Source organism: Euwallacea similis, chromosome 11, assembly GCF_039881205.1.
Source record: "Euwallacea similis isolate ESF13 chromosome 11, ESF131.1, whole genome shotgun sequence".
NCBI lineage: Eukaryota > Metazoa > Arthropoda > Insecta > Coleoptera > Curculionidae > Euwallacea > Euwallacea similis.
This window is the reverse complement of record NC_089619.1, coordinates 3,078,551-3,103,855: the sequence shown is the minus strand read 5'-3', so window position 1 is coordinate 3,103,855 and position 25,305 is coordinate 3,078,551. Positions and strand designations below refer to the sequence as shown.

Sequence of the window (25,305 nt, the reverse complement as noted above, 5' to 3'; positions counted from 1 at the left end):
GGCTATGATTATCGCGCTCTTATTCAAAATTCTGTGATTTTTTAATTATTGTGTAATTAATGAGACTAATTAGTTGCTATTTCTTTTATTTCAAGTTGAAAGAGCTAATGTGAGAAAACAATGTTCAAGCAGTGGCAATGCTGCAGATGTAAGTATTAAACGTCAAAATCAAATCTATCTGTCAAAGTGTTCGGAATATATAGGTGAAAATTCAGATAAAACGAGATATGGAGGTAAGCAAATTGCTTAAAATTGGTAGTTTGTATAATAATTGTAATATTTATATTTAGCATTTCTTACTTCAATAGTAGTAATAAGTAGTGTTTAAATAAAAGGCTAAATAATATTAGTGTGTTCCTAGTTTATTTAGTCACTGTAGGAACCATTATGGAATTTGCGATCCCCAAAGAAACTCACTACAACTTTTCCCCTCAATCCCAAGCAGTTGTTGACGAGGATATTCAAGTTTTAGATGGAAATAAATTGTCATATGAAGATTTTTTCCAAAACTACATGTTCATGAATAGACCTTGCTTAATAAAGAATGTCTCTAATAACTGGGAAGCCACTTCGAAGTGGGTGGTAAATGGCAGACCAAATATCGAATATTTAAACCAAAAATATAAAGACACTAATGCTATTATTTATAATTGCTCTGAGAGGTACTTTAATTCCCAAAAATGCATAGAGAGCACCCTTGGAGAATATGTTAAGTTATGGAAACAGGTGGAAAAGGAAGGAATATATTACCTGAAAGACTGGCATTTGAAATTGCAATGTCCAGAAGATACTTTTTATGAAGTGCCTATTTATTTTGCATCTGACTGGTTAAATGAGTACTTTATTCACTGTACTGATGATGATTATCGATTTGTTTATGTAGGCCAAAAAGGAAGCTGGTAAAGCAATTAAATGTTATGAATTTATTACAATTTTGACATCCCACCTTTTGTTATGTTTTTAGGACCCCATTACATACAGATGTCTTCAACTCCTTCAGTTGGTCTGTAAACATCTGTGGCCAGAAACGATGGATTTTTTTCCCTCCTGGAGAAGAATCCCATTTAAAAGACAATCTAAACAACATTCTTTATGACATTGAAAATGCCCCAGAAATACAAAATTGCTTAGAATTGATTCAAAATGATGGAGAGGCAGTTTTTGTACCATCAGGTTGGTACCATCAAGTATGGAATTTAGAAGACACAATTTCTATCAATCACAATTGGGTAAATGGGTGCAATATTGGTATCATGTGGGACAGTTTAAAAACTTCCTTGAAAATGACTGAAAATGAAATTAAGGACTGTAGAGCTATGGATAATTTTAATGAGCAGTGTCAAACTATATTAGGAGTTCACTTTGGGATTGACTACAATAAGTTTTATCAATTTCTGACATTTATTGCTCAAAGACGTATAGATATGCTCAATAATAAGCTTGAGAAGAAGATGTTTCATGGACATGGAATTGGTATTAATCATATAATTTTTGATCTGGCACAGATTTGTGCTGTTATTCAAGACTTTTTAAACTGTGATTATGCAAATGGGAAATTTGTAGAGGGACAGTCCTTTGTGGTGGCCATAAAGAAGTGTATAGAAAATATAAATAAGTAATATATATTTTGTTAGTTTCAATATAAAATTATTGGTAATGGAGAAAAAGGACAGCCAAGAAAAAGAAATAATGGGTTATTAATTTTGGTCATTGCATCCTTTTTTGTAACCAGTTATTCTTTTAGAGGATCAGGAATGATTGCTGTGTTTAATATTGTATAAAATATAGGTGACTTGAAAAAAAAATAAAGGTAGCAAATTGGAATCCAAATTCTTAAAACTAAGTAAAAATTAAAAATAAAATTTCATTTCTATTTCTATTTTTTTAATTAAGGTATTTAATTTTACCATAATTTGTAATATATTTGAAAAATGTCAGTGGGAACAAAAGCAAATGCACTTGCACATCCTGCATGTTTTAAAGCTTTGAGAAATAGGAATCCAATTTGATATTCTTATTCAAAGATTGAGATTGGTGAATTAGCCTTCTCTTATGGAACATATGGTATACTTTAACACAGGGACAGTCTTTCTTAATTTATTTGGACGTTACTGTTGTACTTTCGTTTGGACCTGATGGATTCGAGGTTGTTCTACTGTTTGTTAATTAAGAAGTTATAAGTTTAGTATTATGTGAGACATTAATATCATTCTTGCGTTGTAGTTAAAAACAATGATGTATAATGACCAAGTGACTTCTGCCATTGGTCATTCAAACGTTAAATGTGTCATTGTAAACTGACACTTAAAAATGGAATTCTGAGGTCAGTCGTCAGTTAATAAATTATTTTTGATTTGATTGGACTATTTTCATTTTCTGAGATCCAGGATCCAGTATTAATCAATCCGATTCTGGGAGAAACGTAGTAATTTAATGCATATTCAAATTGCGCTTCACAAAATGACTTCAACTTACTAAACAAACAGTCTCAATTTACCCCTGTTAATTAATAAAATGTGTGCTTTTCAGTCCACCGCTTATTTTGAATGTCAGGTATGCAATTTAACATGAAAGTTGCAGGATTTACAGTGTTCCTGATCGGATATTTCAACATTACTTTCCTGTATTTGAGGTAAGAGCTTTATGAACACAACTATTTTGCCTTTTTTTCACGAAAAGTTTCTCAGCACCTTCCAATTCAGTGAAGTCCATTCAGACTCCAGTGAAGATGACTCGACCTTGAATGTTCAACCAACAACTCTGGTCCAAAATGATTCTAATTCTGATCTTTCCACTGCTGAAGCAGACATTATTAGTGCCAGTGAAGGTCACCTAGTCTTTAACCAGGAAGATACGTTGGATAAAGTTATTGATTCTACACCTACAGATAAACTGGATGCGGTTCCAAAGCCAGTTTTCACCAGCGTTGATTCCAGTCATGTGGACGTGACAAATGAGTAAGTGGAAATATTGATTTAAATGTTATTCAGAGCTGGTTGTTTTGGTAGTATTGATTAATAAAAGTACGTTATTTTATGTAACTTAATGAGACGCAAGTATCCCCTTTACAAATTTATAACAAAAGTTCAAATTTAACAGGTACTCATTGGTAATATTGGTAAACCTAATAAGGATAGAATAATTTCTCATGTCTCAGTTCATCATACAGAAGTTCAAGCAGAAATCTCTGAAAAAATTGGTTATGGCATTCCTAAATAACTTAATTGTTTTCCCACTAATGCACTGCATTCTTGGCTCACTGGTCTTTATATCTATTTTTCAAATTCATAAAAGGGTTTAAATTTGGTCAGTTCAGGCTAATTGATTTGGATCAAATTTTGTATCCAAAAAATATAGCATGCACATAATAACCAAAAAACCATTAACTTGAACGATGTTTCTATGCAATCAGAAATTTATCTGATCAAGAAACCGCAACAATAACGCTTCGAACCAAATGATATAACCCAATATTTCTGGTCTAAATCATATTTTTAATTGACATGTAATACTCGTAGCTTTGCACCTGACCCATTTTTCACATATTTTTTAACGATAATTCATTTTAGGATGAAGCGTGTAAATAAACTTTGATGCCATTGGGTTAATTACCTTCGCAACGATACGTGATAGGAAACAGAATAGTAGATGTTTAAACTTTTAATTTTTGTTATTTTTATCCTGTAACGTATTTCAAACAAACACTTTCGGCTGGGTAGTAGACAAAAAGCGTCGAAATAATATTTGACTGAGTATTAATTATTAATACTGCCTGAAATAATTGTATACTCTAATCCTTTTGGCGCTTCTAATGACACTTCAAGGATTTTTAATCCAATGTATTTAAAAGTGTTAGCAATGCAGTTGCATAACGTTTTTTCGATTACTTATGCAACTTAACGCAATTATTTCTATTATTTTAAACCCAGTGCATTGACTTGCATTACTGAAAAGAATTTCCTTAATTTGTTGTGGTTTGTAAGTAACGCTCTTTAAATTATTAAAGGTTGTGAAAATATTTTAGTTAATCTTTGACTGAAGTTTCTAGAAGACTTTAAGTGTTTACCTAAGAACGTCAATGATTTGTTTGTCGATATATCCATTCAATTAAAATTTTATTGATACAGATGATCCTTTATCGTTAGTATTGACTGTTTGGGCACATATTTTCAATTACATCATGTTGTTTTTTGGCGCCAAGATTGCGAGATTTCTATTTAACTCTATTATCAAGAGTGATTGCTACAATCAAGTTTGCATTATTGTTTAATTATAATAACCTGCCTTGCTGTTTAGACCGAGCTGAAGTTACTATTTATTGCGCCAAAAATTTAAAGGTAAAAATTCATTTTTATAAATCAGAGAAATTAGTTTAATTATTTATTTTTTCTTATTCGGACCTTAAGCGAAATCATGAGAAAGTTCCAACTTGAGCCATTTCACTCCTTCTCATCTTAGACTGTCGCTGTAATAGTGAAATTGTTTGTTAAGCATCTGGTGTTATTAGCGGAGAATAATGTGCACACAGGCTATTTTTCGCTGTTTATCAATGTGTATAGTAAATACGTTACGTTGGGTCGTAGTAGATATTTGTCTGCAGGAATGTTTTTCACAGTTGCACACTACATAAAACGTCATTGAAATGCTTACAGAGTTTTAAGAGATATTCATCTTTTGTGTTTTTGTCATTCATCAATATTTGTATAGAGATTTGCCTGGCGTTCAAATTGATATAAAACGTTATTTGATAATTAACAAAGCAAATCTTTCACATTCGTAAACGGTAACATTCAATTTTGCAAGGTTTAAATACGGTTATCCCTTTTAATTGTATATTTTTATTTATGGTTATCTTATATAATTAATGATTTATGATCCAGTACTCCGATAAAATTATAGCAATCACCCGCATCTACTACTTTTACCATAATTTTTTTTGGAGAACGTTGCCATAAATTACTTGCTATCGTTTATTTATATATTACAAAGGCCTTGAATTGGATAAGACGACGGTTGTCGTACCTGCAGGCTATTAATTCATAATTTAAACAGATTCGAATTCAGACAGGAAATACTCATGGAGTGGTCAAAGCCTATATAAGAACGCATCACGAAATTTTACAGAGTGGCACAATGGCATAGCTCATTATTCTTTATTAATACTGGTATACAGTTAAGGTAGTGAAATTAGACAAAAGTGGCTAAATAAGGGAAAACTCATCGCTTTTTTCAATTTTCTAAAAAACGATTGGTATTTAGCAACACTTCTTAGTCCTAGAATTTGGTAACTTTTGTCCGTCATAATAATAATAATATGTTTACGGCCTAATGGCATATGCACACCACTGAATTGCCTTCCAACAAGAGCCTTGAGAAATCGACAACGGATTTTTTTACATTAGGTCAAATAACCGCTGCAAATTCGCTGTTCTCAAAATCGAAGAAAATTACAAAAAAAGACGATTTTTTTTCTAGAATTATCAACAATGACACTCCAATCGTGATCTCACGGATCGACGCGGCCACCGAAGAACTCCAGAAACGAGCCAAGTTACCATCACCATTAACGACTGAAGAAACCATAACCGAAGCGATAGAAGCGACCGAAACTAACATTACTAACCAAGTATTAGACGTGGAAGACGAGAGCAGATCTGAAATTAACGCAGCTCTTGAGACTGAAGACAAAAAAATACCAAAAAATACGACAAACAAGAATGCCGAGGACATACCCTCTTTCTCAGAGTGGGCGCAGAAGCGGTTGGAGGAGGCTGAGAAGCAGGAGCAGGACAGTCTGTCTACTGTAAATACTACGAATAACATCACTAAACAGATTTTGAATGCAAAACTGCGTTGGAAGAATTATGCCTCTGTAGATTGCGGAGCCAAAGTTATTTTGGCCAATCCAGAAGCGGAACACTCTTCTGCACTTTTAGTGGGTTCGCGAGATGAATATGTACTTAACCCTTGCAGCAGCCGCATATGGTTTATTGTGGAGCTTTGCGAAGCAATTCAGCTTAAGAAGGTGGAACTTGCCAACTACGAATTGTTTTCTTCATCTCCCAAAGATTTCACAGTGTCGGTGGGAGACAGATTTCCTACTAGAGATTGGTCAGTTGTCGGTCAATTTACGGCCAAAGACGAGCGTGATGTACAAAATTTTTACATCAACACCGAGACATTCGGGAAGTACGTTAAAGTCGAAATTAAGTCCCATTATGGCGCGGAACATTACTGCCCTTTAAGCTTGTTTCGGGCCTATGGAACCTCAGTGTTTGAAGTATTGCAGAAGGATGATCTTACGCATGGTCAGCCCATAGATGATGATGACGATGATGAGCCCTTAGATCTAAATGAAAATACTCCCAGCAATAATCTCCTAACCTCAGCCACAGACGCAGTGATATCGATCGTGAAAAAGGCCGCTCAGGTCTTAGGAAATAAAGTAGCCAAAAGCAATGATTCTAGTCAGACAAGTAATGATGCCAAATCCCCCTCATTTGTTACCAAGTCGTGCAGCTCTCCTAGTCATTATGTGATTTGCACGAATTGTTCAGACATCTTATTTGGAAAGATATTCGAACTTCTAAGCTGTAATCAGAGGCAGATAAAGAATCTAGTCAGCATTCCCTTTATCCGAAATTCCTTAGAGAGATCCATGATTTGCAGCAATTTTGGAATAGATTTGAGAGACAAATTGGCTCTTAATAGTCTACACTCAAGTTCCTTATGCGTCGAATCCTTCTTTCCTCCAAGCTATCTAGGAGCCATGTGTAACATCCTCGCAATAGGCCACAATAAAGTCTTATACAACGTTAGTTACCAGTTCGCAAACATTACAGAAAATATGCATGGGGATGGTTTGGTGAACATTGCCAAAGACGAGCAGAATATCTTACCAGTATTGGAAGGTGAGGAAATATTAGAAAAGCTTTCTGAACACCTTCCCACTGAGCCGCTCAATATAGAGCGTCCTGATATTAACACCAAGTCTGGCTGTTCCACTGACACCACCTACACTTCACAAATTAAACCTTCAAGATCAATAGTGACTGAGTTGCCGGTTAATTCGGACGTAACCACTACACCAGTAGTCACCAAGCAATTAGAAGAAAAACCAGAAGTTTCGGAAAGTATTCAAGGGCAAGGAGATATAGTTGATGTTGATGGTAGTACTGAAATTCCTAGTAACGGGGATATTCAGGTGGATGGCATCACAGACTCAGAGAGTGGAGATAAAGTTGGAGGGGAGTTAAATACCGAAGGCAGTCCGTCAGTGAGTAATATGGCAGGTGCGGACAGCATTCAAGGGCAGAAGGAGTCGGTGTTTTTGAGGCTTTCCAATAGAATAAAGGTAAGACAATATTATTTAATTGTAAGTATTTCTGGGACTATTGTATTGTACAAAGTTTTGTTTTGCAGTTTATTCCCTTTAATGTTCATAATTCTGAATCAATCGGAACATGTGAAAGTAAATTTTGTGTCCAATAAAAATGCCCAATGATATTTTTTGACCAATCAATGTCGCCAAAAATTTTATTCTCACTCTTACGTGTCACAGGCCAATCAGGGCCTAGATACTTATCGAAATTAACTTTCAACCTTCAAACTCACCTCTTACAAGAGATTTTCCTAATTTAATCGACCTCTTATATGTTTAAGAATTTTGAAAATGCTAACGTTTTCAATATTTCAGCCTTATAGTTAACTGTACCTTCTATTCCGTTAAGTATTGATTTATTTCTATTTCAGGCCCTTGAAAGAAACGTGTCACTCTCGGGGCAATACCTCGAAGAGCTCAGCAAAAGATACAAAAAACAGGTGGAGGAAATGCAGCGGGTCCTAGAAAAAACCGAGAAAACCCTAGATGAAGTGAACGCTTTCGAAGACGAGCGTTTCCGAGCTTTAGAAGACAAACTAGATACACTCACCAAAGCGATGGAATATTTCTCTGCAGAAAAAGAGAGCTGGGAAATGATTTCTTACTGGCTATTTTTTGTCCTTGCAGCTACATTTCTCGTTTACTGTTATAACAGAATATCAACGCCAAAATCTACAGATAAATCTCCTGTTAAACCTGTTGAGATACAGCGGCGCAATTCGGTTGATGTTGTGACCAGAACTACGGCTAAGAAAAAAAAACGACGCCCTAGCGATCAAGCCTTAAAAATTGTGGCATCGGCTGCTGCGGGAGACCAGGAAAAATTCGCCAAAAAGAGAAAGAAGAAATCCTCGAATCCTTTAGACACCTACAGATATGAGAACAACGAGGAGGTCTTCGCACCTGCCTGCACTTCAAGTAAAATTTGGGGAAAACAAGGTGGTACGGATTGGGTGGAAGGCCGGGGCAGAGTAATAGAAAACATTCCATTTCCTCTGGAAGAAGCCGATAGTTACATATTGGAATTTTTACCGCCGGTGCCGGAGGTGATGCCATTTGACGCTCCTGATTACGTTAAAACAGCGGTCAACGTTAGGCAAGGGAGATTGTCTTTGAGAAACGGTAGTGCTGTGAAAAATGGTGGAGAGAACGAGAAGAAGCGACAGTCCAGTCCCACTGCGTCATCTATCAATGGAAACGTTGGGAATGGGCATCAACCTTCGCCCAAAAAGGAAAGGAAAGGCTTTAGGAAATTGCTCAAGAAGGTGTTTTGAGAAGGGGTATCGCAGTTGCTCAAGGAATATTCTTTAAAGGTAATTGTTATTGGTAATGGAAAAAACTAGATAGAAAGAGGTTATGAAACTAAATATTATAATATTCATAGTAATATTATTCTTTAGTCTTTTATAAATTGCGTTATTATAGGTTAGTAGTTGAAGGGTATACAGGAAAAACAACAACTTGTATATAACACTATATTTTGTCCACGACCATTATCCATTGCCAACGATATAAGCTCTGTTAAGATGTAAATAACGCATTTCCTGCAAAACGTTGACTGGGCTTCTTTTTCCCGTGTACCGTTCAGTTATTTTCATCTCTTGACTATAATTTGACAAGAGTTGTTACCATTTTTTCCAGCTTACAAGACTGATTCAAAAATACTACTATACTTGGTACTTGATTGATTGCGGATGTATCAGCCAATGTCCGCCGCATTTGGAAGAGAGGTACTTCATAATTTTTAGCTATTATTTTTGGTTACTGCCATGTTTTATTTATTAGATTTAATTTATATATAGTTTTTCTAGCAGGTTTACTGTGATACGAAAAGGGAAATTGTTTAGAAATAATATATATTTTTGCTCCTATAAGGAAGTAAATACTTACCACTCAGAATAAATTAATATGTTTTAGCCTTAATTATTTATTACAAAAATTCGGAAGAATATTTTGTTTTAGTACTTCTAGCAGTTGCTTTAAATAAACTAGAATAATCGTTGGCCAGCTTATTCAACTGCCCGCACTCGAATCCCACGCTCTTCTTATAATCCTTCTGCGTCAGCTCTAGAAGTACCCCAAGCAAAAACTCTACGTTTTTGAGGATAAACTGTCGCTGTTCGGGCTGTAATTCGTTTCTCAAAACCTGCTCGTTGTACTTCAGTTGCGCCTCGAAGACTTTAAAAAGAATTTCGTTTATGTTATGCAAAAGTTCGGTTGTTTTGAGTTTGAGACAGTCGTCGAGAAGGGTTAGAAAGGCTTTAGTGAATGCCATGGTACTCGAGGTGAGTTGCAGCCATACATCGCCCGTGACGTATTGATCCAGCTTTAGTCCCAGATTTGCGTGTTCCTGGAGACATCTGAAAAGAGTGTGCTGTTGAACACAGAGTATTTTAAGTATTCATACTATTTCCATTAATTATATTCCAGAAGCTACAAAATTTGTTGAGATTTGAGCCTTGGTATACCTACTAATAATTGTTTTGCGATGTTTTTTGGTGTATTAATTTTCAGACTTTTGCCTCTAAACGACTAGTTTGAGTAATTTTCTACTGATTTAAATTTATTAAAACTTAAAACAACATACCTGGCCAAACCGCTCTTGGTGTTCAAATTAATGGGAATCCACTTATCCTCTGCAGCCCTAACTTTAATCGCGTCTATAAGTTTATCCTTGGCATCATTCAACGCTTTACTCAAATTGGACCTCAAAGCTCCATCCAACTGGTACCTAAAGTCGATGCCAAAAGAGCAAAGTCTTTCGCACTGCGTCCTCACCAAAATAACGCATTCTGTGACGGTTGACAAACTGGTCTGCGGCATGAAAACTTGCTTTGCGAAATGTGTGGTAAAAAGCGAAAGTTCTCCATTTGCCCATACTACGTAGGCGGAAGCGCATACTGTAGAATCTGGGAAAGCTCTTAGAAATTCATCAGACATGTGGCACATGTTGGTGAAAACTACGCTGGATAAATGTCTCACATAGGTCGAGGTGGAACCTTCTCGTTTCACTCTTTTACACTGAGTTTTGATCATGCTGCTGCATAGCTTTAGAAACAGGTCGCATGATTGGGTGGATCTGTCCAATTGGTTAAGCAAACGCACAGCACTTCTTGTAGCTCTCAAGCCGCCTTGCAGGGATTTTTCCGGATTCACTTCCAGTTCCTTTATTAGCAAATCTATTAGTTGTTTTTGTCTCTCATCGATTTTCTTTTGCACATCTATAGACACGTGGTCTGTCGAAGAAGTTGTACTGATTTTTTTAATGTAATTTTGGGCCTTATTTAGGTAGTTTACGGCGTCCTCAAACTGCCTTTGAGCAATGCAAACATCGAGCTCGTCGCTTATGTCATGGAACCACTCAGGGTGTTGCACTAAAGATGTTTCGTTTGCTTCTTCAAGTTGAACGTTTGTAAGGTCTACTGAAATTGATCGGGCAGGGGAAGATTTTTCAATCGAGGATTCTCTTTTTTGCTGTTGTTCGGCTGCCAATCTCATCTTTTTGGCTTGATCGATTTTGTCCAACCACTCTTTCTAAAACAGAAAAGAAAGATTATTATTCACTTAAAATAGGAACGCTCAGAAAATAGAGTTAAAACTGAGCTGATGCTTATCTCCGCACAACTCCAGTTTAGAAAAAAAAGTCCTGAGTTGAAACCAAGAAAAATTCAAAGGAAACTTGTGTTGAAATGAAAGATACATATTATTTTTCTAGATAATCTCCGGATTTAATAGTCGATTTTTACCATCGTATTGGAAGATTCTTGATATTGTTATCGTAAAAAGAAACGGGCCAATTGCGCACAAAGCCCTTAACAACTGCATCGTTGTTGAATCTCTCCTGCGATAATCACAGGGGGATAAATCCGGACTATGTTACCCAGAGAAATTCTAACAATTTTTCTCAAGTCAAGTCGACTGCTGTTCTTATTAATCAGTCAAAAGACGAAGCACCCATCTGGTCGAAATTTCCGCTCATTTGTAATGATGGATTGGGTACTTTCGTAGCTTATGTTCTCACTAGCGTACGGGCGACAGTTAATCACCCTCGAGAAAGTGAAGAACAGTGGCGATGTTGTGCTCAGTCACACTTGTTCGAGAGCTGCGAGTACAGGGCTCCTTCTCAGCTGTTTTTCGTCTCTTCAGAGATTTCTTGTGCCATTCGTACACCTGGGTTTTCTTCAGACGGGTCTCTCTTAACCGCGTTTTAAGTCTTTGAAGAGTTCGCTAGTTCATCTTTATATGTGCTAAGGTTCCTTCGATAAACGAAACCACGAAAATAACAATTTGGTTTACGAAAATGGACTGTATTAATTTTCACTTATTTTAATAATGCCAAAAATGTTGGTCTAAGTATGAAGCAGGAGTTTGCTTAGCTGAGCAGATTACGAACTATGTTTACGGTCACACGTTTAGAGCGAGCACTGGTCAAAAAGCGCAAAACTATCGTTCATCTCTTAAGTACTAAACCTGAAGAGCTCCAACCAGGGGCGCACCACTACCAGGAGCCCTTACGGGCTATGGCCGTGCCCGATGGCATAAATCGCAACCATCGGGTGAATACCTATGCAAGTCACTTGCAGATCGCGATAATGTTTCGATTTAGAGAGCTCTTATTGAAAAATAGCGTATTTCTCAGCCATAAAGAACCCTTCGATTTGGCCTGATGGGTACGCTCGTCTGGCCCCCAAATGGAATCCTCCAAGTAAATACCGATATGCATGGGCGTAATTTAGGGACCGGAAATACGAATAAATTAACTAAGCAAACTACACCAAAAACCAATAACCCAGAGTCCTTAACAATATGTAAGGAATTTGAGAATAACGCGTTGTACAACCTGAGGGTGCACCTCGTGCTCATTTATGGCGATGCTGACTAAAAACGCGGTCTTCAGAAACCAAGCAGAGTGGACGTGATCTTGTGATATTCCTACATATGATTTCTAGACGCCCAAGTTCTTTCACGATGCTCTACTAGAGGTACGATAGAAATTCCGGTTCATAATTGATTCACCCTCGTAAAAGGGACCCTCCTAACATTCATCCCATTGAAAGTTTGATCAATACTGAACCTTTGCCCTTAATACGCTCCCCAGCCATTCTGCCATTATTTCTTCATAATTTCCTTCAAATCTAATCTTCAATTTCCGCAATTAAAATCATGGAAGTGAAAAAACCAGAAAGCAACACCAACAACGAACTAACTTTCATTAAAACAGAAGCCAACCCGGACCTGGATAAGGCCCACATAACTATAAGCGAATTCCTTAACTTTCTTAAAACTGCTTATCAGTTGCAAGGGCCAGTTGAGGGTATTCTTATGGAAGGAGGCATGTACGAGGCTGTTAAATGGCTCAAATCCAAGGAAGCTGAGTTTGCTTCGAAAGGTAATAGTCTGGCCGTACAGACATCGGACATGTTGCTTCAAAAATCCACCTCAGAAGAAAAAGAACAAAAGACAGATTTAAAAAGAAAAGCTTCTTCATGTGAAATAGATCCAGATTCAGATGTTTTGAAGGGGAAGCTGTTTGAGGTGCTTTCTGAGGGGCTATTAGATTCGGTTCTCCCATACCTGGTGCAGAACACCCAAACCTTGAAGAAAAGCACACTTCATATGAAACTTCCAGAGAAAAACGTGCACCAGCCAGCTCTTCCTGTGCCTAGTGACCGATTGGCTCGTAGGAAATCTACAGGAGATGCTGCCAGTACTACAAACAAGGGGATGATCACGAAATCCGAGTCTGAAGTGGAAATACACGTTTGCGATGAAGTGAAGAACTTGAAGAAAACTTTTATTTGCGATGAAAGGCTTCTGATTGAGAAGATGGGCTATTTTGCTGAGGTGACTTTGGGGCAAAAACTGGAAGATATGGACATATCAGTACACTGCGACATTAACATTTTCGAATGGCTTATGCAGTGGGTCAAAAAAGACTCCCTTCTGGAAGCTGATTGGCCGCAGTTGGACTCTCAGTGTGTAATCCCCATTTTAGTATCAGCGGCGTTCCTGCAAATGGAGCCGCTGCTTCAGGATTGTCTGCTATACTGCCACGAGCACATGAATGAAATACTGAGAACCTCTACCAACTTAAGCTGCTTGAATGACTCAGTGTTAACAAGGCTTGCTGCAATGTACACAAATACTGAGGTTGAATATATTAAGGACCGGAAGGATAAAATTCAGTCGCGCCTCTTCGCTAAATTGATCCAGTCATTAGGAGAGCCAGAACCGGAGAGTGTGAGGGGGCACTGGTGTTCTTTGGCCCGAATTTTCCGTTGTGAAAAGTGCCAACAGCTGATAACCCCTCATGTTGCTGCAAAGATACCTTGCGTTCCATCCTGCATGCGATTGCAGCCTAATGGGTGCATTGTGAGTCTTCATACTAGAGATCAGGATTGGAACATCAATGACTACATCATGAAATTACATGACTCCCTTAAAACATGGAGGAAAGTGTACTGGAGACTTTGGGGGGACGCACACTTCCTTTATTGTACGGTGTGTAAGAGATATTTCCCGGTCAATCAAATCAGTTGGTGTCAGTACCATCCAGATGCTCCGCAATTCTTCACTCTTGACGCTCAAAAGGCTCCCTTGCCAATAGGCCGGTATCCATGTTGCGGAGAAAGAGCTTATAGATTTCAGCTTTTGGAGAACTACTCTGCATGCCAATTCAGGCAGCACTGTGTCAGCATCGAAGATGTAAGGCAATCAGCCATCTCCACCATGCTGGAAAGTTACAAGCAGCTGATAGAAGAAGAGCCCCCAGAATTGCTTTTTCCAGAAAGGCTTACAAGACTGGTAGCCCGGGACGTAAACCCAAGCTCAGAAAAATTTATCTGCAAGGAAATTTTTTGGTGGGATGGGTTTGAAATTGTTCCACCAAGACCTACAATGGGCCTCCTCACATCCTTTGCTAGCCGCACAGGAGTTGGAGATGTGGAATCAGTATCATCCGATGAGAGTACTACAGAGGAAAACACAGAAGAAGAAACAGTATCTTCAAATTCTTTAGAAAGCGAAGAAGGGAGCGCGGAAAGTAACCCTCCTCCTAAAAAGACATTAATCAAGAAATGTAAGAAACGCGGGAATGGGAAATTGTGGCAGCACAATTTGTCGGCAAGAAGTAATCAAGATATTCAGCGGGCTTATGAGGAATCTATGCTGAAAGACATGGCCGCAATTTTGAATAAAAAAATGCTGAACGAGGGACCAAGGAATACTAAGAACATACCGCGAAATAACGGTGCTTTGGGGGGGTTGTGGATGAGGCTTGAGGCAGAATGGAGGGAATCTTTAAATCAGAAAGAGATGCTATTAAAACCAAAAAATATCAATCCTGTAAGGGTAAATAAACCACGATCAAAGTTTTAAATTTACTAAAAAATTTATAATGCATATGGATTGTTTACATAATGTAACTAAATAAATTCCGTACTTAATAGAAATAAAATTGTTGAGAAAACTTATCTAAAGGCACTTTTGGAGAGAATTATTTGCAATCATATTTCTTTTTTTTCTTTGAGAATTATCATGAACTTCAAGACTTACTTTTGTCCAACAATATGTAGGAATATGTCCATTCCGCAACTAAAATTGATTGCAAAATGAACTTATTCCATCAATTGTTGTGAGGCAAATTTGAAAAATAAAATAACAAAGACTATAACCTTTTTGCTGATCCTATATGTCAGCTCTTTCAAGAACTTCTAGCCTTAATAGGTAAAATACTGTATTCAGGTAAACAATTGAAAGGAAAATGCATATTTTCTGGATAATCATAAAAAAATTACTTACTAGGTCTCCACAGATTTCACTTACCTTGCTTGCATTTGAAGAACACTGAAAAACTCTGGTATCAGGAAAAATGAGTAATTTAAAGGCATGTTTAATATTCCCTAAATCTCGAACATTTACCACAGCCAAGCTGCTCAGTTCATACAGGCTCTCAAAGGCATACCTCATTAATCCTCTTGCATTTGAATTACGGTTTGTCACCATTAAACTATCATTGAAAAGATACATATGTACAAATTTTAGGGCAGTATTTTCAGTCGCATCTATTTCTAAGAGGTCCCCTTCAGAAATCAACGTTCTACCTGGGGCTTCTACTACCTCTTTACAGCCCTCAACTTTCTCCAATATTGCTGCTAGTTTCTGCTTGTTTTCTTCTTCAATGTCTTGTTCATCCAATTTTTCATTCCTTTCGATATTAAACTGGGCCCTATCCTCTAAAATTGATGTGGAAGATAGTGCTGTTAATAGAGACTTCTGTTCAGACAGCAGATGGGACAATTGATACATCTCGCTTTCGAGATGAGAAATCTCTTTAGCAGTTTCAATGAATTGGACATAGTTTTGGTAGACGTTTTTCTTTAAGTTATTGCTGGTATCATCAGCGAGCACTTGAATTTTTTTCTTTATATTTTTAAGTTCTGATCCGCCTACATAGTTTTGAGAGATGTCTTTTACATATTTTTCTGGAATGAATTCGGAGGCACTTAATAGTTGAAAATTGGGCTCTTTAGGCATGTCCATTTGGTAAGTATGTTATTTCTAAATAAATAGTTAAAGGAAAACTTCCAAATCATTAGTATATTTGTTTACTTTTCAATCAGCTGTGTTTATGTTTGCTTGATGTGACATGATCTGAGAACTGTCAGTGTGACAATAGGCGTTTTCGAAAACAATGATCGAGATAGAACTGATCCCTATCAGCTGATTATCAATAATTGGATTGTCTGGCAATCTCCCGTAGATTGGAAATTAGGCGAACGGGACTAACCCGATCTACACCATCGTTCCCGAAAAGACCTAATACCATTACAGACAATCTTTCGACTGTTCATTGGTGAAGTCTGGCATTACGTAAGCCTTAGCCTCAATGCGCAGAACCGAAATTTATTTGTAAATAATAGGCAGAAACCCCAGAAGTCTTAGTTTCAGTCTGGCCAAATCATATCTGTTTCTAAATTAAGTGCCCTTTTGAGCCCTTTAAAATCGAACTAGGTCTCAAACTATTTTACACTAACAAGCACAGAAGCCAGTACGAAGCTCAGGTGTGCTCTGACAAACAAATGGAAAAATATTAAATAACCTTGAAGGATTGTTAAACATAACTATTTTTATAGAAGAAATATTCATATCCTCTAACTAAACGTTTCAAGAACAACTTAAATCTAATTTTGGCAGTTTATTTCTAGACAACATTCAAATCATACACCCAAAAAATACAAATAAATACATAATTCTCTCATCCTGATTGTTAACAAGTTAACCATTGAATTAAAAGATGTAAAACTGTACAGTCTTATTTATTATTTAACTAATGCCCTAAACTGTTATGACTACCTAGGACGTATCTTTTCATACATAAAATTTTGTAACCTATTTTTTAATGTTTGACGCCTAGTAAAATGGAAATTATCCAACGCGAACTCATAAAACTCGTTCTCCATTTGCCAAACTTGGTTTTGTTTAAATTTATTTACAGTTTCTCCTGAGGGTAGATCCTTCTGTACTGTCTGCCTAAGGTGGGATTTATTGCTCTGGACAAAATGGTCTAGGGCACCTTTAAACATTCTTGGCAATGATACCTCTAATACAGAGATAAAATCGTCCAATTCTTCAGTCACTCCTACTAAGAAATAATTATTTACAAGGTTCTTTTTGGCCTCTGTTAGGGCCCATTTGTTTCCAGGCTTCCTGGAATTAACAAAACTCTAATATATTGCATTAATTACATATATATTTTTCCATACCAGCAATTTGCTGCATGACCACAAAAGAATGGCACTTGAAGCCACATTGCACTTGGATCACATTCAGGAAGCCCTTTTTCAACACATTCATCAAATGTCTAGAAATGTGTTCAATATTAAAGTACCATTAGGCATTTCACTGTTATTTTTTAGGATTTAATTTACCATAGTATTTCCCGCTTTTTTTCTTATTAAATGTGGCCTGAAATTGTCACCATATCTTAAAAAATAATAATAAGAAATGAATCTATCTAGTGGTCTGCGAAGAATGTTTATGTACAGTGGTTTTGGGGCCCCAAATCTACAATTTTAATAGTTTCAACATTTATGCAGATTAAATATTTAATTAATACAACATACTTGTTAAAATCTATGTAAGCAAAATGTCCATGATATAAGGCTGGCTTTATCGCATCCCATTCAGTAACATTAGAAACAAACTTAATCTGATTGTTCAAGGACAAAACATGCCCATTTCCCGTTACATTAACATGTAAAACATGATATTGACTTTTTTTACAAAGATCATAAGCTACTCCCACAAAGCTTGTAGACCCAGTTTTTGGTACCCTGTTATACAATACTACAATATTTTCAGAAATGTTTGTTGCTGCACTTGGAGAATTGAGTAGTGCCTTATTAGGCTTTTTGGCAAGGCCCTCTGAAAATTTTAATTTAAATTAGCATATTTAGCCAAATTGGCAATTTTACAATCATGTTGTAAAGATGAAAATATTGAGTTTATATAGTATTGGTTATGCATTTCATGGGGATCTCACACCTCAAATTGGTTCTACATGTGATGGGGATCAGTTAATAGAATTACAATTGAGAGCCAATTAAGCCAACCATGGCCTAGATTCCAGATAAGTTGACATCTTACGTCATCCCATAGAGATATTGTCCAGTCCATGTAGACCAAGTAGAAAACCTAAACAAAGAGGTGCCAGAAGACTACTTCATATCTCTGGCAATCTACAGACAACTGGATGCACTGTATGCCCTATATTTATCTATAATAAGGGTTTGAATTCTGCCAGATGTAAAATAAAAGGGTTATTTTTATTTGCCATAAAATAATCTAAAGATGGATTCTTAAGAAAGTAAAATTATTTACAGACAACATTTTTGAGATAAATGAAATGGCATGTTTTGAAATAAAATGACAGTTATGCAGGAATTTTTAAACTTGTGAAGATCCATCCTAAAACTTCTCCTATTTAGCCAACTCTGTAGACATTTCTTATGGTAACTAAGATGTCCATAATGTAGAACTTCAATATTTCTCAGTAGTGTTTAAAGAACATCTTGCCAAATATTGTACTTACAAGCTCAAATAGGGATTTTCATAGTCTGCAGTACATTTATCATCAAATCTCATACAAAGTAGATATATAGTTACAAAAAAAACTTCACAAAAAGCTATGAATGTAAGAAATTATGCTATTTCATGACCATGACTCACCTAGACTTTGAATTCTCTCTTGTAATCTTATGATTTGCAGTTGAAATATTGTGAAGATAGCACTGACAAAAATCAGAATAAGAAATACTTTAAATTTATGAGTTAGCATAACTATTGACTCAATTCTTCTTGCGTTACATTAGCAATTGTATAACTTCTTAAAATATAGTGGTGGTAGATTGTATCATTTGCGACCACTTGGGTGCAATTCTCCTTCTTGCTCCATTGCCTTTTTTTAAGTTTATTATAATGCCGCTTTGTAATCAGCGTTTCGAACATACGTAATCCACGTATGTTAATGATTATTAAAAAAAATTTAATAATACAAAATTTTGAGTTTGGTAAATATTTCGGTAAACACTCAACAAAACTCGAAAACCGTAATAGTAACAAAAACAAACACCTTGTAAAATGTCAAACTTGTAAATTTTACTTTGATAAGTATTTGCACGAGAAAGTGTCAACACTGTGTTCTTGGTATAGATTTTTCATTGGGCACTATGACTTGTCTCTATCCCTCAAATGAGTTTTATAGATGTTATTACTCGCTCTTACTATTCTATTACACTCTCACTAGCTCAAAATGTATTTTCACATTAAAAAATAGGTTTTCAAGTTCTATCAAGTATTTACTTTTTTGAAATCTAGATTTTTTCCTTATACTCCACTTACTCCCTGTTCAGGTTCACTCCGATATCCCCTGTTCCTGTCAACTAAACCAATCTCCAGACATTTGTCAAATGAACAGCTGGCTGATCAGCTGTTATTATTGTTGTTTGTTGGCAGTTAGTTGTTATTAATGTGTAACTACATTTTTTCTCCGACTGTAACAAAAAATAACTGCAATTTGAGTCTTATGAAGAAAATATTTTAAAGAGAATAATTTATTGCAAAGACCGAATAGTAAATGTAAGTATCTACTTGGGGTGCATTGATCATCCCCGCAAAGCAAACAGAACTCAACTATTGTTAATAGACATTCGAATCCCGTAGAATCATTTCAATTCTAGCGGCTTTCCTAACAGAGATAAGATAAACAGTTTCAAAGATTAATTATATTTCACCTGATTGTCTCAGTTATGTGATAATTCTACACACTCACACATATCCTATAAACTCTTTAATTTTACTTTAAGTGTGGCTGAACAGTCATTTAACCACAACACCATGCCAACCAAGTCTACAACTACCTTACTGAAGCAGCTACGAGCTGCCATGCAAGGCAATAAAGAACCTCTATCGGCTTACATTATTCCTTCAAATGATGCTCATTACGGGGAATATCTAGCTCATTGTGATGAATTTAGAGGCTTCATATCTGGTTTTCAAGGATCGGCCGGAACTGCAGTTGTCACCAATCATGATGCTTGTATGTGGACTGATGGAAGGTATTATTTACAAGCTAGTGAGGAAATGGATTCTAATTGGACACTCATGAAAGAAGGGGATCCAAATACTCCTCAAAAAGGTAAGGTCCATTATAAACTTCAAGAGTCTTTGTAGGAATAATTTTATCAACAACTGAATACTATAATATAGTGAATAATATCTAGTTCAATTATTTCTTTGAGTGACTTTGCCCTGGTACTTATTGTATTTGTGATTGAATCTTTACCTAAACACATATGTACATTCCTTTTTCCTGTAGATAAGTATTTACTCTAATTACCACCCTTTGATTTAACTTTAATAGTTATTACATGTATACCTACTTTAATTATCACTTACAACACATCTATAAGGCACTTGCTTCAGCCTTTTTTTATTTCTCATATTGAAATTCAAATTCTTTTATGAGACTCAACTTAATTGTTGCCATTTTCCAAAAAGTCCACAGAAAGAGGCAAGTTTTTCTATCTGTTAAACCACTTCAACATTATAAATTATCTATCAGTTTCAAGATTAGTTAATAATGGTTTGCAATCTAATTTTAAATAAATACCTAATTATCTAAGTTTTTAATTACATCTTGATAATTCACAATATATGTACATAATAATTCTTCAATAAATCATAGATATCTTTTTTGTCTCTAATCTGAATGTGTTTTCGTATTGATAAACGGTTTCGCCTTACCACATTAAGTTTATTATGATTTATGGACGTAATCAGATTGTTTACGAAGTTAAGGAACTTGGATTTCTGCACTTTTGCATGAATGATAAAATTTTTAAGCATTAATATCTACAAGAGAATGTGTATCTAGTAATATGTGGTACTCGAACCGTCATCCTTCTATACAATCAGGACTTGATGGGTTGGACCAGGTTTGAGTTTTTTTGTGAGTCCTGAGTACAAGCAATAAACGACGATTGCTGAGCTTTGACAGCGTCACAAATTTGATCTGAGTGCCATTCGCCCTGCAATGCATGCATAGTTTCAGACAACTCTTAACGTTTAAAGCGATGCTCGATGTGCCGACGTCAACGAAATTTTCACTTTTTTTTTTTGACTTGCATTTGAATGATCTTAGCAGAACTTATTACACCTTACCCATGAAAATTGTACCTAAATTCTTTTCGTCTTTGCAGGTCAGTGGCTAGTGAAAACCCTCCCTTCTGGGTCTCATGTAGGAGTAGACCCTAAATTAATTACAAGCGAGGAGTTTCCAGTTTTGCAAAAGGAACTAGAGACTGTAGGACATAAACTAATCCCAGTGGCTCAAAATTTGGTTGAACTCCTTTGGAGCGATCGCCCAAAACGTCCAGTCAACCCCGTAAAACCTCTACCAGTAACCTTCACCGGAAAACTTGTGCAGAACAAGCTGTCTGAAGTCGTAGCTGTGATGAAGGAAAGGAACGCCGATTACCTTGTTCTTACCGCTTTAGATGAAGTGGCATGGTTCTTAAATTTGAGAGGTTCTGATATTGATTACAACCCCGTGTTCTTTTCTTACGTCATAATTTCTGCAAATTCGACTTTTACTCTGTTTATCGATTCCAGACAAGCCACTGATGAGGTTAAAGGGCACTTGAAAAGTGAGGCTGGAAATGTTTTTACTATTAAACCATATGAGAAGATAGAGGAAGCACTTAAAGAACTTAGTGTCAATTTGAATGGATTTGTCTGGTTTAGTGAGTTTTCCAGCTATGCATTGACCAATATTATACCCAAAAAACATTTATTATTGACTGACACCACTCCAGTTCAGTTAATGAAGGCCGTTAAAAATCCGACTGAAGTTAAGGGCATGAAGAACGCTCATATTAAGGATGCAGTAGCTTTATGTTGTTATTTCTCATGGCTGGAAAAGAACGTGGCTTCAGGGACTATCACAGAGGTTTCTGGAGCGCAAAAGCTGCTTGAATTTAGAAAGTTACAGGCAGATTTTATAGGTGATAGCTTTGGGATTATAAGCTCAGTAGGTCCTCACGGGGCGATTATTCATTATCAGCCGAGTGCATCCACGGATGTGCCTATAAGAACTGACACTCTGTATTTATGCGATTCTGGAGCGCAGTACCTTGACGGCACCACTGATGTGACAAGAACGTTTCATTTTGGTACTCCCACCGCTTATGAAAAGCAATGTTACACGAGGGTTTTGAAGGGGCAATTAAAGTTCGCCTCGATGATTTTCCCTCGTAAACTCAAAGGCAACTACTTGGATTCATTCGCTAGGCAGTTCCTTTGGGATGTCGGGCTGGATTACGCACATGGAACTGGCCATGGAATTGGTCACTACTTAAACGTCCATGAAGGCCCTATGGGTATTTCGTGGAGACCCATGAACCAAGACCCAGGCCTGGAAGCCAATATGTTCTTATCAAACGAACCTGGCTATTATGAAGATGGTAAATTTGGAATGCGTATTGAAGACATTGTGGTGATCGTAGAAGCAAATACTCTTCATAATTTTAACAATCGAGGTTTTCTCACCTTTGAGACTGTGACTTTTGCACCGAAGTCAATTAATTTAATCGATGTTTCCATGTTGACTGATAAGGAGATTGAGCAACTTAATGTGTATCATCAGAAATGCAGGGAGGTGGTTGGGCCCCTTTTGGAGAAACAGGGACTTTCTGACGTTAAGGCGTGGCTGTGGAAGGAGACCAAACCTCTTTCTAGATAGTTATATATATTGTGTGCTATTAACGTGTTGTATAATTTTATTATTCAAAATATAATGTGTTTATTAACATTTGTTTTATTGTCTTGGGTATGCACGAGAAACGGAAGTTGACTAAGTCAAAATTTTATGTAAAATTGGAATTTGAACAGTAGTGACAGAGTACTTATAGCGCCATCGCGGCAACAAAAACCGTATTTTTAAAATTTGTTTCGGCAAGTTCCGCAGATTATTCGCTTTTAATTTCTTATTCTTCCACATTGATGTTGATTTCCCTTATTATGCTCCGCTCCATTAGTACTACCAGCTCGGTCTTGGACATGGCATGTTCAGGTCCATGCCTTCTAGGGCCGAGCTGACCTATATTGCCGTTTTTTAACATCTCCGTTCTAGAAGATGTTTCATTTCCGCTATGACGACTATAACCAAGTCCGCGTATGCAATTGGACACGCTCTTTCTTTCCTTTATAAACTTAAACAATTTTCTATATTTGATGAAACGGAAAGCCTTGGTACCTTATCGGAAATGCAAATTGTGCATCTACAACGTATTGTACCGAGGTACTTTGCTAATCGATCCTTGATGTCGCTGAGAGTTCAATACCACATCGAAAGGGTAACATTTTGATATGGCACCTTTAAATATGTTCTATGCCTTTGAGGTGGACTGTTAATTTTTTCTATTATTTGGATTGAGAATAACCCCTCACACACAAGCAGGAGTCGTTGCAGAAGTGCGATTACACACTATTTTCAGCTAAAACGAAATGAGAATACTATTCACCCTTTACTTAGTACTCTGACGGAAACCTTTGTTAAGGGTAAGTTTGTCATCGTTTTTGGAACCCAGAAAAAATAATCATGAAAAATTTGCTGGACTAAAGTCCACTTATGGAAGGTGAGTAACTAAAATATGGAAATTATTCTGAAAAGTCCTTGCGTTAATTACTAAGGAATGACCGTTTTAATCATGGGTCATGTCATGGTTTGAAAGGGTTGATATAAGAGTAAGTGTATCTTATAATAAAGTGATCTTTTTTAAAACTCTATTACTCTAAGGTTATTTGTTAGTCTCTAGTTTCTTTTTATGTGTCCGAGGTAGACCTCAAGCATGGGTAACCAACTATTATCTCTGCTTACTTAACAAGAGGCCACACATTGGTGTTTATTCAGTAAAATAGAGGCACTTTCTGTGATTTTATGCTTCTTTGATAATAGTTCCGTGGTTAACGATACAAACATCGTTCTATTTAATTATTTGACTATTATCAAAGACGTGCTGGTGTAAATTGCTATTTTTCATATTCTGTAATTCTCCTTTTTAAAGGTTTTCGCCTATATGAATTGACTTACATTAGCAAGGAATTTTATACAAGGTGTAACATATCATGGAGATATTCATTCACGTGGCTCTGCAAAATAATAAAAAATACTGATAGATCAATAGTCAAAAACGCTCCATTTTCGATATACAAAGTAGTAAAATTTCACATTTTTTCTCACTTTACTGTGTCACCCTGTATTTAGAAAATGATATCGAAAACGGAGCGTTTTTGACCATGGGGCTGTTAGTATTTTTTATTATGTTGCAGAGTACTATCGCCCCCTAAAATATCTTCATACGTTACACCCTGTATATGACATTTTTGTCTCATCTCTTGATTTTGAGATTTTAGCTTTGTAAGTTTTGAACGTAGCATGCTTTTAGAATAGAAAGCTATTCTAAAAAATATTTGGATATTGAATTCATGCCCTAATCATTTGATCTGGTCTGATATACCTGCTGTGTACGATATAAAAAGATTTGAAATAGGTCTATTTTTGTGATGTCTGTTTCTTTCCCAAATTCTGAAGACGGTGACCGAAACGTTTTAAAGGTTTTCGTCTGAGGCCCCAGAAAAGGGTAAGTCAGACATGCGTATGAAGGGTGCTTCTCAAATAAAAAATAGAAAAAAGTGGCACCTTTGGAAAATAAAAAAATAGTACTTCTCTTGATGTAAAACATGGGCGGATCGTGCCACTGATAAAATTAGATTTCCACGACTTTATCTTATTGTCCAGTAATAAGTGTAAATTTGAAATATTCTTTACTTACAAATACTTGTTAGAACAAAAGCGATTATGTAAGTTTGAAAAAGTGGAAATAGTTAATTTTAATAATAATTAATTATATATTTGATTTAATTTGTTTCTTACACTTGTTGCCCTCCTGGCAATAAGGATAAGAAACCTCTTAACCAAATTAGTCTTGTTGGTTTCCTTGGATATTCAATTTATTTTTTATTCGTATACTAACAATTATGCGTTTATCTCGCTCATCACTTAACCGTAACATTGTAGTTCAGCTCATTTGTGGTTACAATGAAACCAACGCTTTTTGTACCGCAATTGTTGCATTTCAAATTCGAATAGAATTAAGTTTTCAGTCTGTACATGCGGCAATAATCTTATACAGGGTGTAATATTACAATTTTATACAGGTAACAGGTAAAACATCATGGAGATATTTTGGGGAGCGATAGTACTCAGCAAAATAATAAAATAATGATAATAAACCTACAGTCAAAAAAGCACCATTTTCGATATACAGGGTGGCAAAGTATCAGATTTTTCCTCATATTTTGCG

General features: G+C 36.2%; 5 protein-coding genes across 5 annotated transcripts; 3 read left to right on the top strand and 2 right to left on the bottom strand.

Moving 5' to 3' along the window:
- The first annotated feature begins 211 nt into the window (after positions 1 to 211).
- JMJD4 (jumonji domain containing 4) lies at positions 212 to 1,634 on the top strand. Its single transcript, XM_066395271.1, has 2 exons — positions 212 to 899; positions 965 to 1,634. Exons 1-2 carry the CDS (start codon positions 388 to 390, stop codon positions 1,617 to 1,619), a joined length of 1,167 nt encoding a protein of 388 aa, XP_066251368.1. The 5' UTR covers positions 212 to 387; the 3' UTR covers positions 1,620 to 1,634.
- A 669-nt stretch (positions 1,635 to 2,303) lies between these two features.
- LOC136412319 (uncharacterized) lies at positions 2,304 to 14,758 on the top strand. The gene is made up of 6 exons (XM_066395347.1): positions 2,304 to 2,632; positions 2,688 to 2,957; positions 5,476 to 7,354; positions 7,753 to 8,652; positions 9,023 to 9,111; positions 12,541 to 14,758. The coding sequence occupies exons 1-6, from the start codon at positions 2,547 to 2,549 to the stop codon at positions 14,756 to 14,758; spliced, it is 5,442 nt and encodes a 1,813-aa protein (XP_066251444.1). The 5' UTR covers positions 2,304 to 2,546.
- A 309-nt stretch (positions 14,759 to 15,067) lies between these two features.
- Exo84 (exocyst 84) lies at positions 15,068 to 15,916 on the bottom strand. The gene is made up of 2 exons (XM_066395346.1): positions 15,206 to 15,916; positions 15,068 to 15,154 (listed from the first exon to the last, which is right to left on the bottom strand). Exons 1-2 carry the CDS (start codon positions 15,914 to 15,916, stop codon positions 15,068 to 15,070), a joined length of 798 nt encoding a protein of 265 aa, XP_066251443.1.
- Positions 15,917 to 16,682: 766 nt separating this feature from the next.
- Positions 16,683 to 18,958, bottom strand: Hs2st (Heparan sulfate 2-O-sulfotransferase). Its single transcript, XM_066395312.1, has 5 exons — positions 18,611 to 18,958; positions 17,506 to 17,806; positions 17,311 to 17,446; positions 17,146 to 17,243; positions 16,683 to 17,089 (listed from the first exon to the last, which is right to left on the bottom strand). Exons 1-5 carry the CDS (start codon positions 18,717 to 18,719, stop codon positions 16,732 to 16,734), a joined length of 1,002 nt encoding a protein of 333 aa, XP_066251409.1. The 5' UTR covers positions 18,720 to 18,958; the 3' UTR covers positions 16,683 to 16,731.
- Positions 18,959 to 19,407: 449 nt separating this feature from the next.
- On the top strand, positions 19,408 to 22,749 carry ApepP (Aminopeptidase P). The gene is made up of 3 exons (XM_066394954.1): positions 19,408 to 19,519; positions 19,747 to 20,078; positions 21,142 to 22,749. The coding sequence occupies exons 2-3, from the start codon at positions 19,778 to 19,780 to the stop codon at positions 22,680 to 22,682; spliced, it is 1,842 nt and encodes a 613-aa protein (XP_066251051.1). The 5' UTR covers positions 19,408 to 19,519; positions 19,747 to 19,777; the 3' UTR covers positions 22,683 to 22,749.
- The last annotated feature ends 2,556 nt before the right edge of the window (positions 22,750 to 25,305 follow it).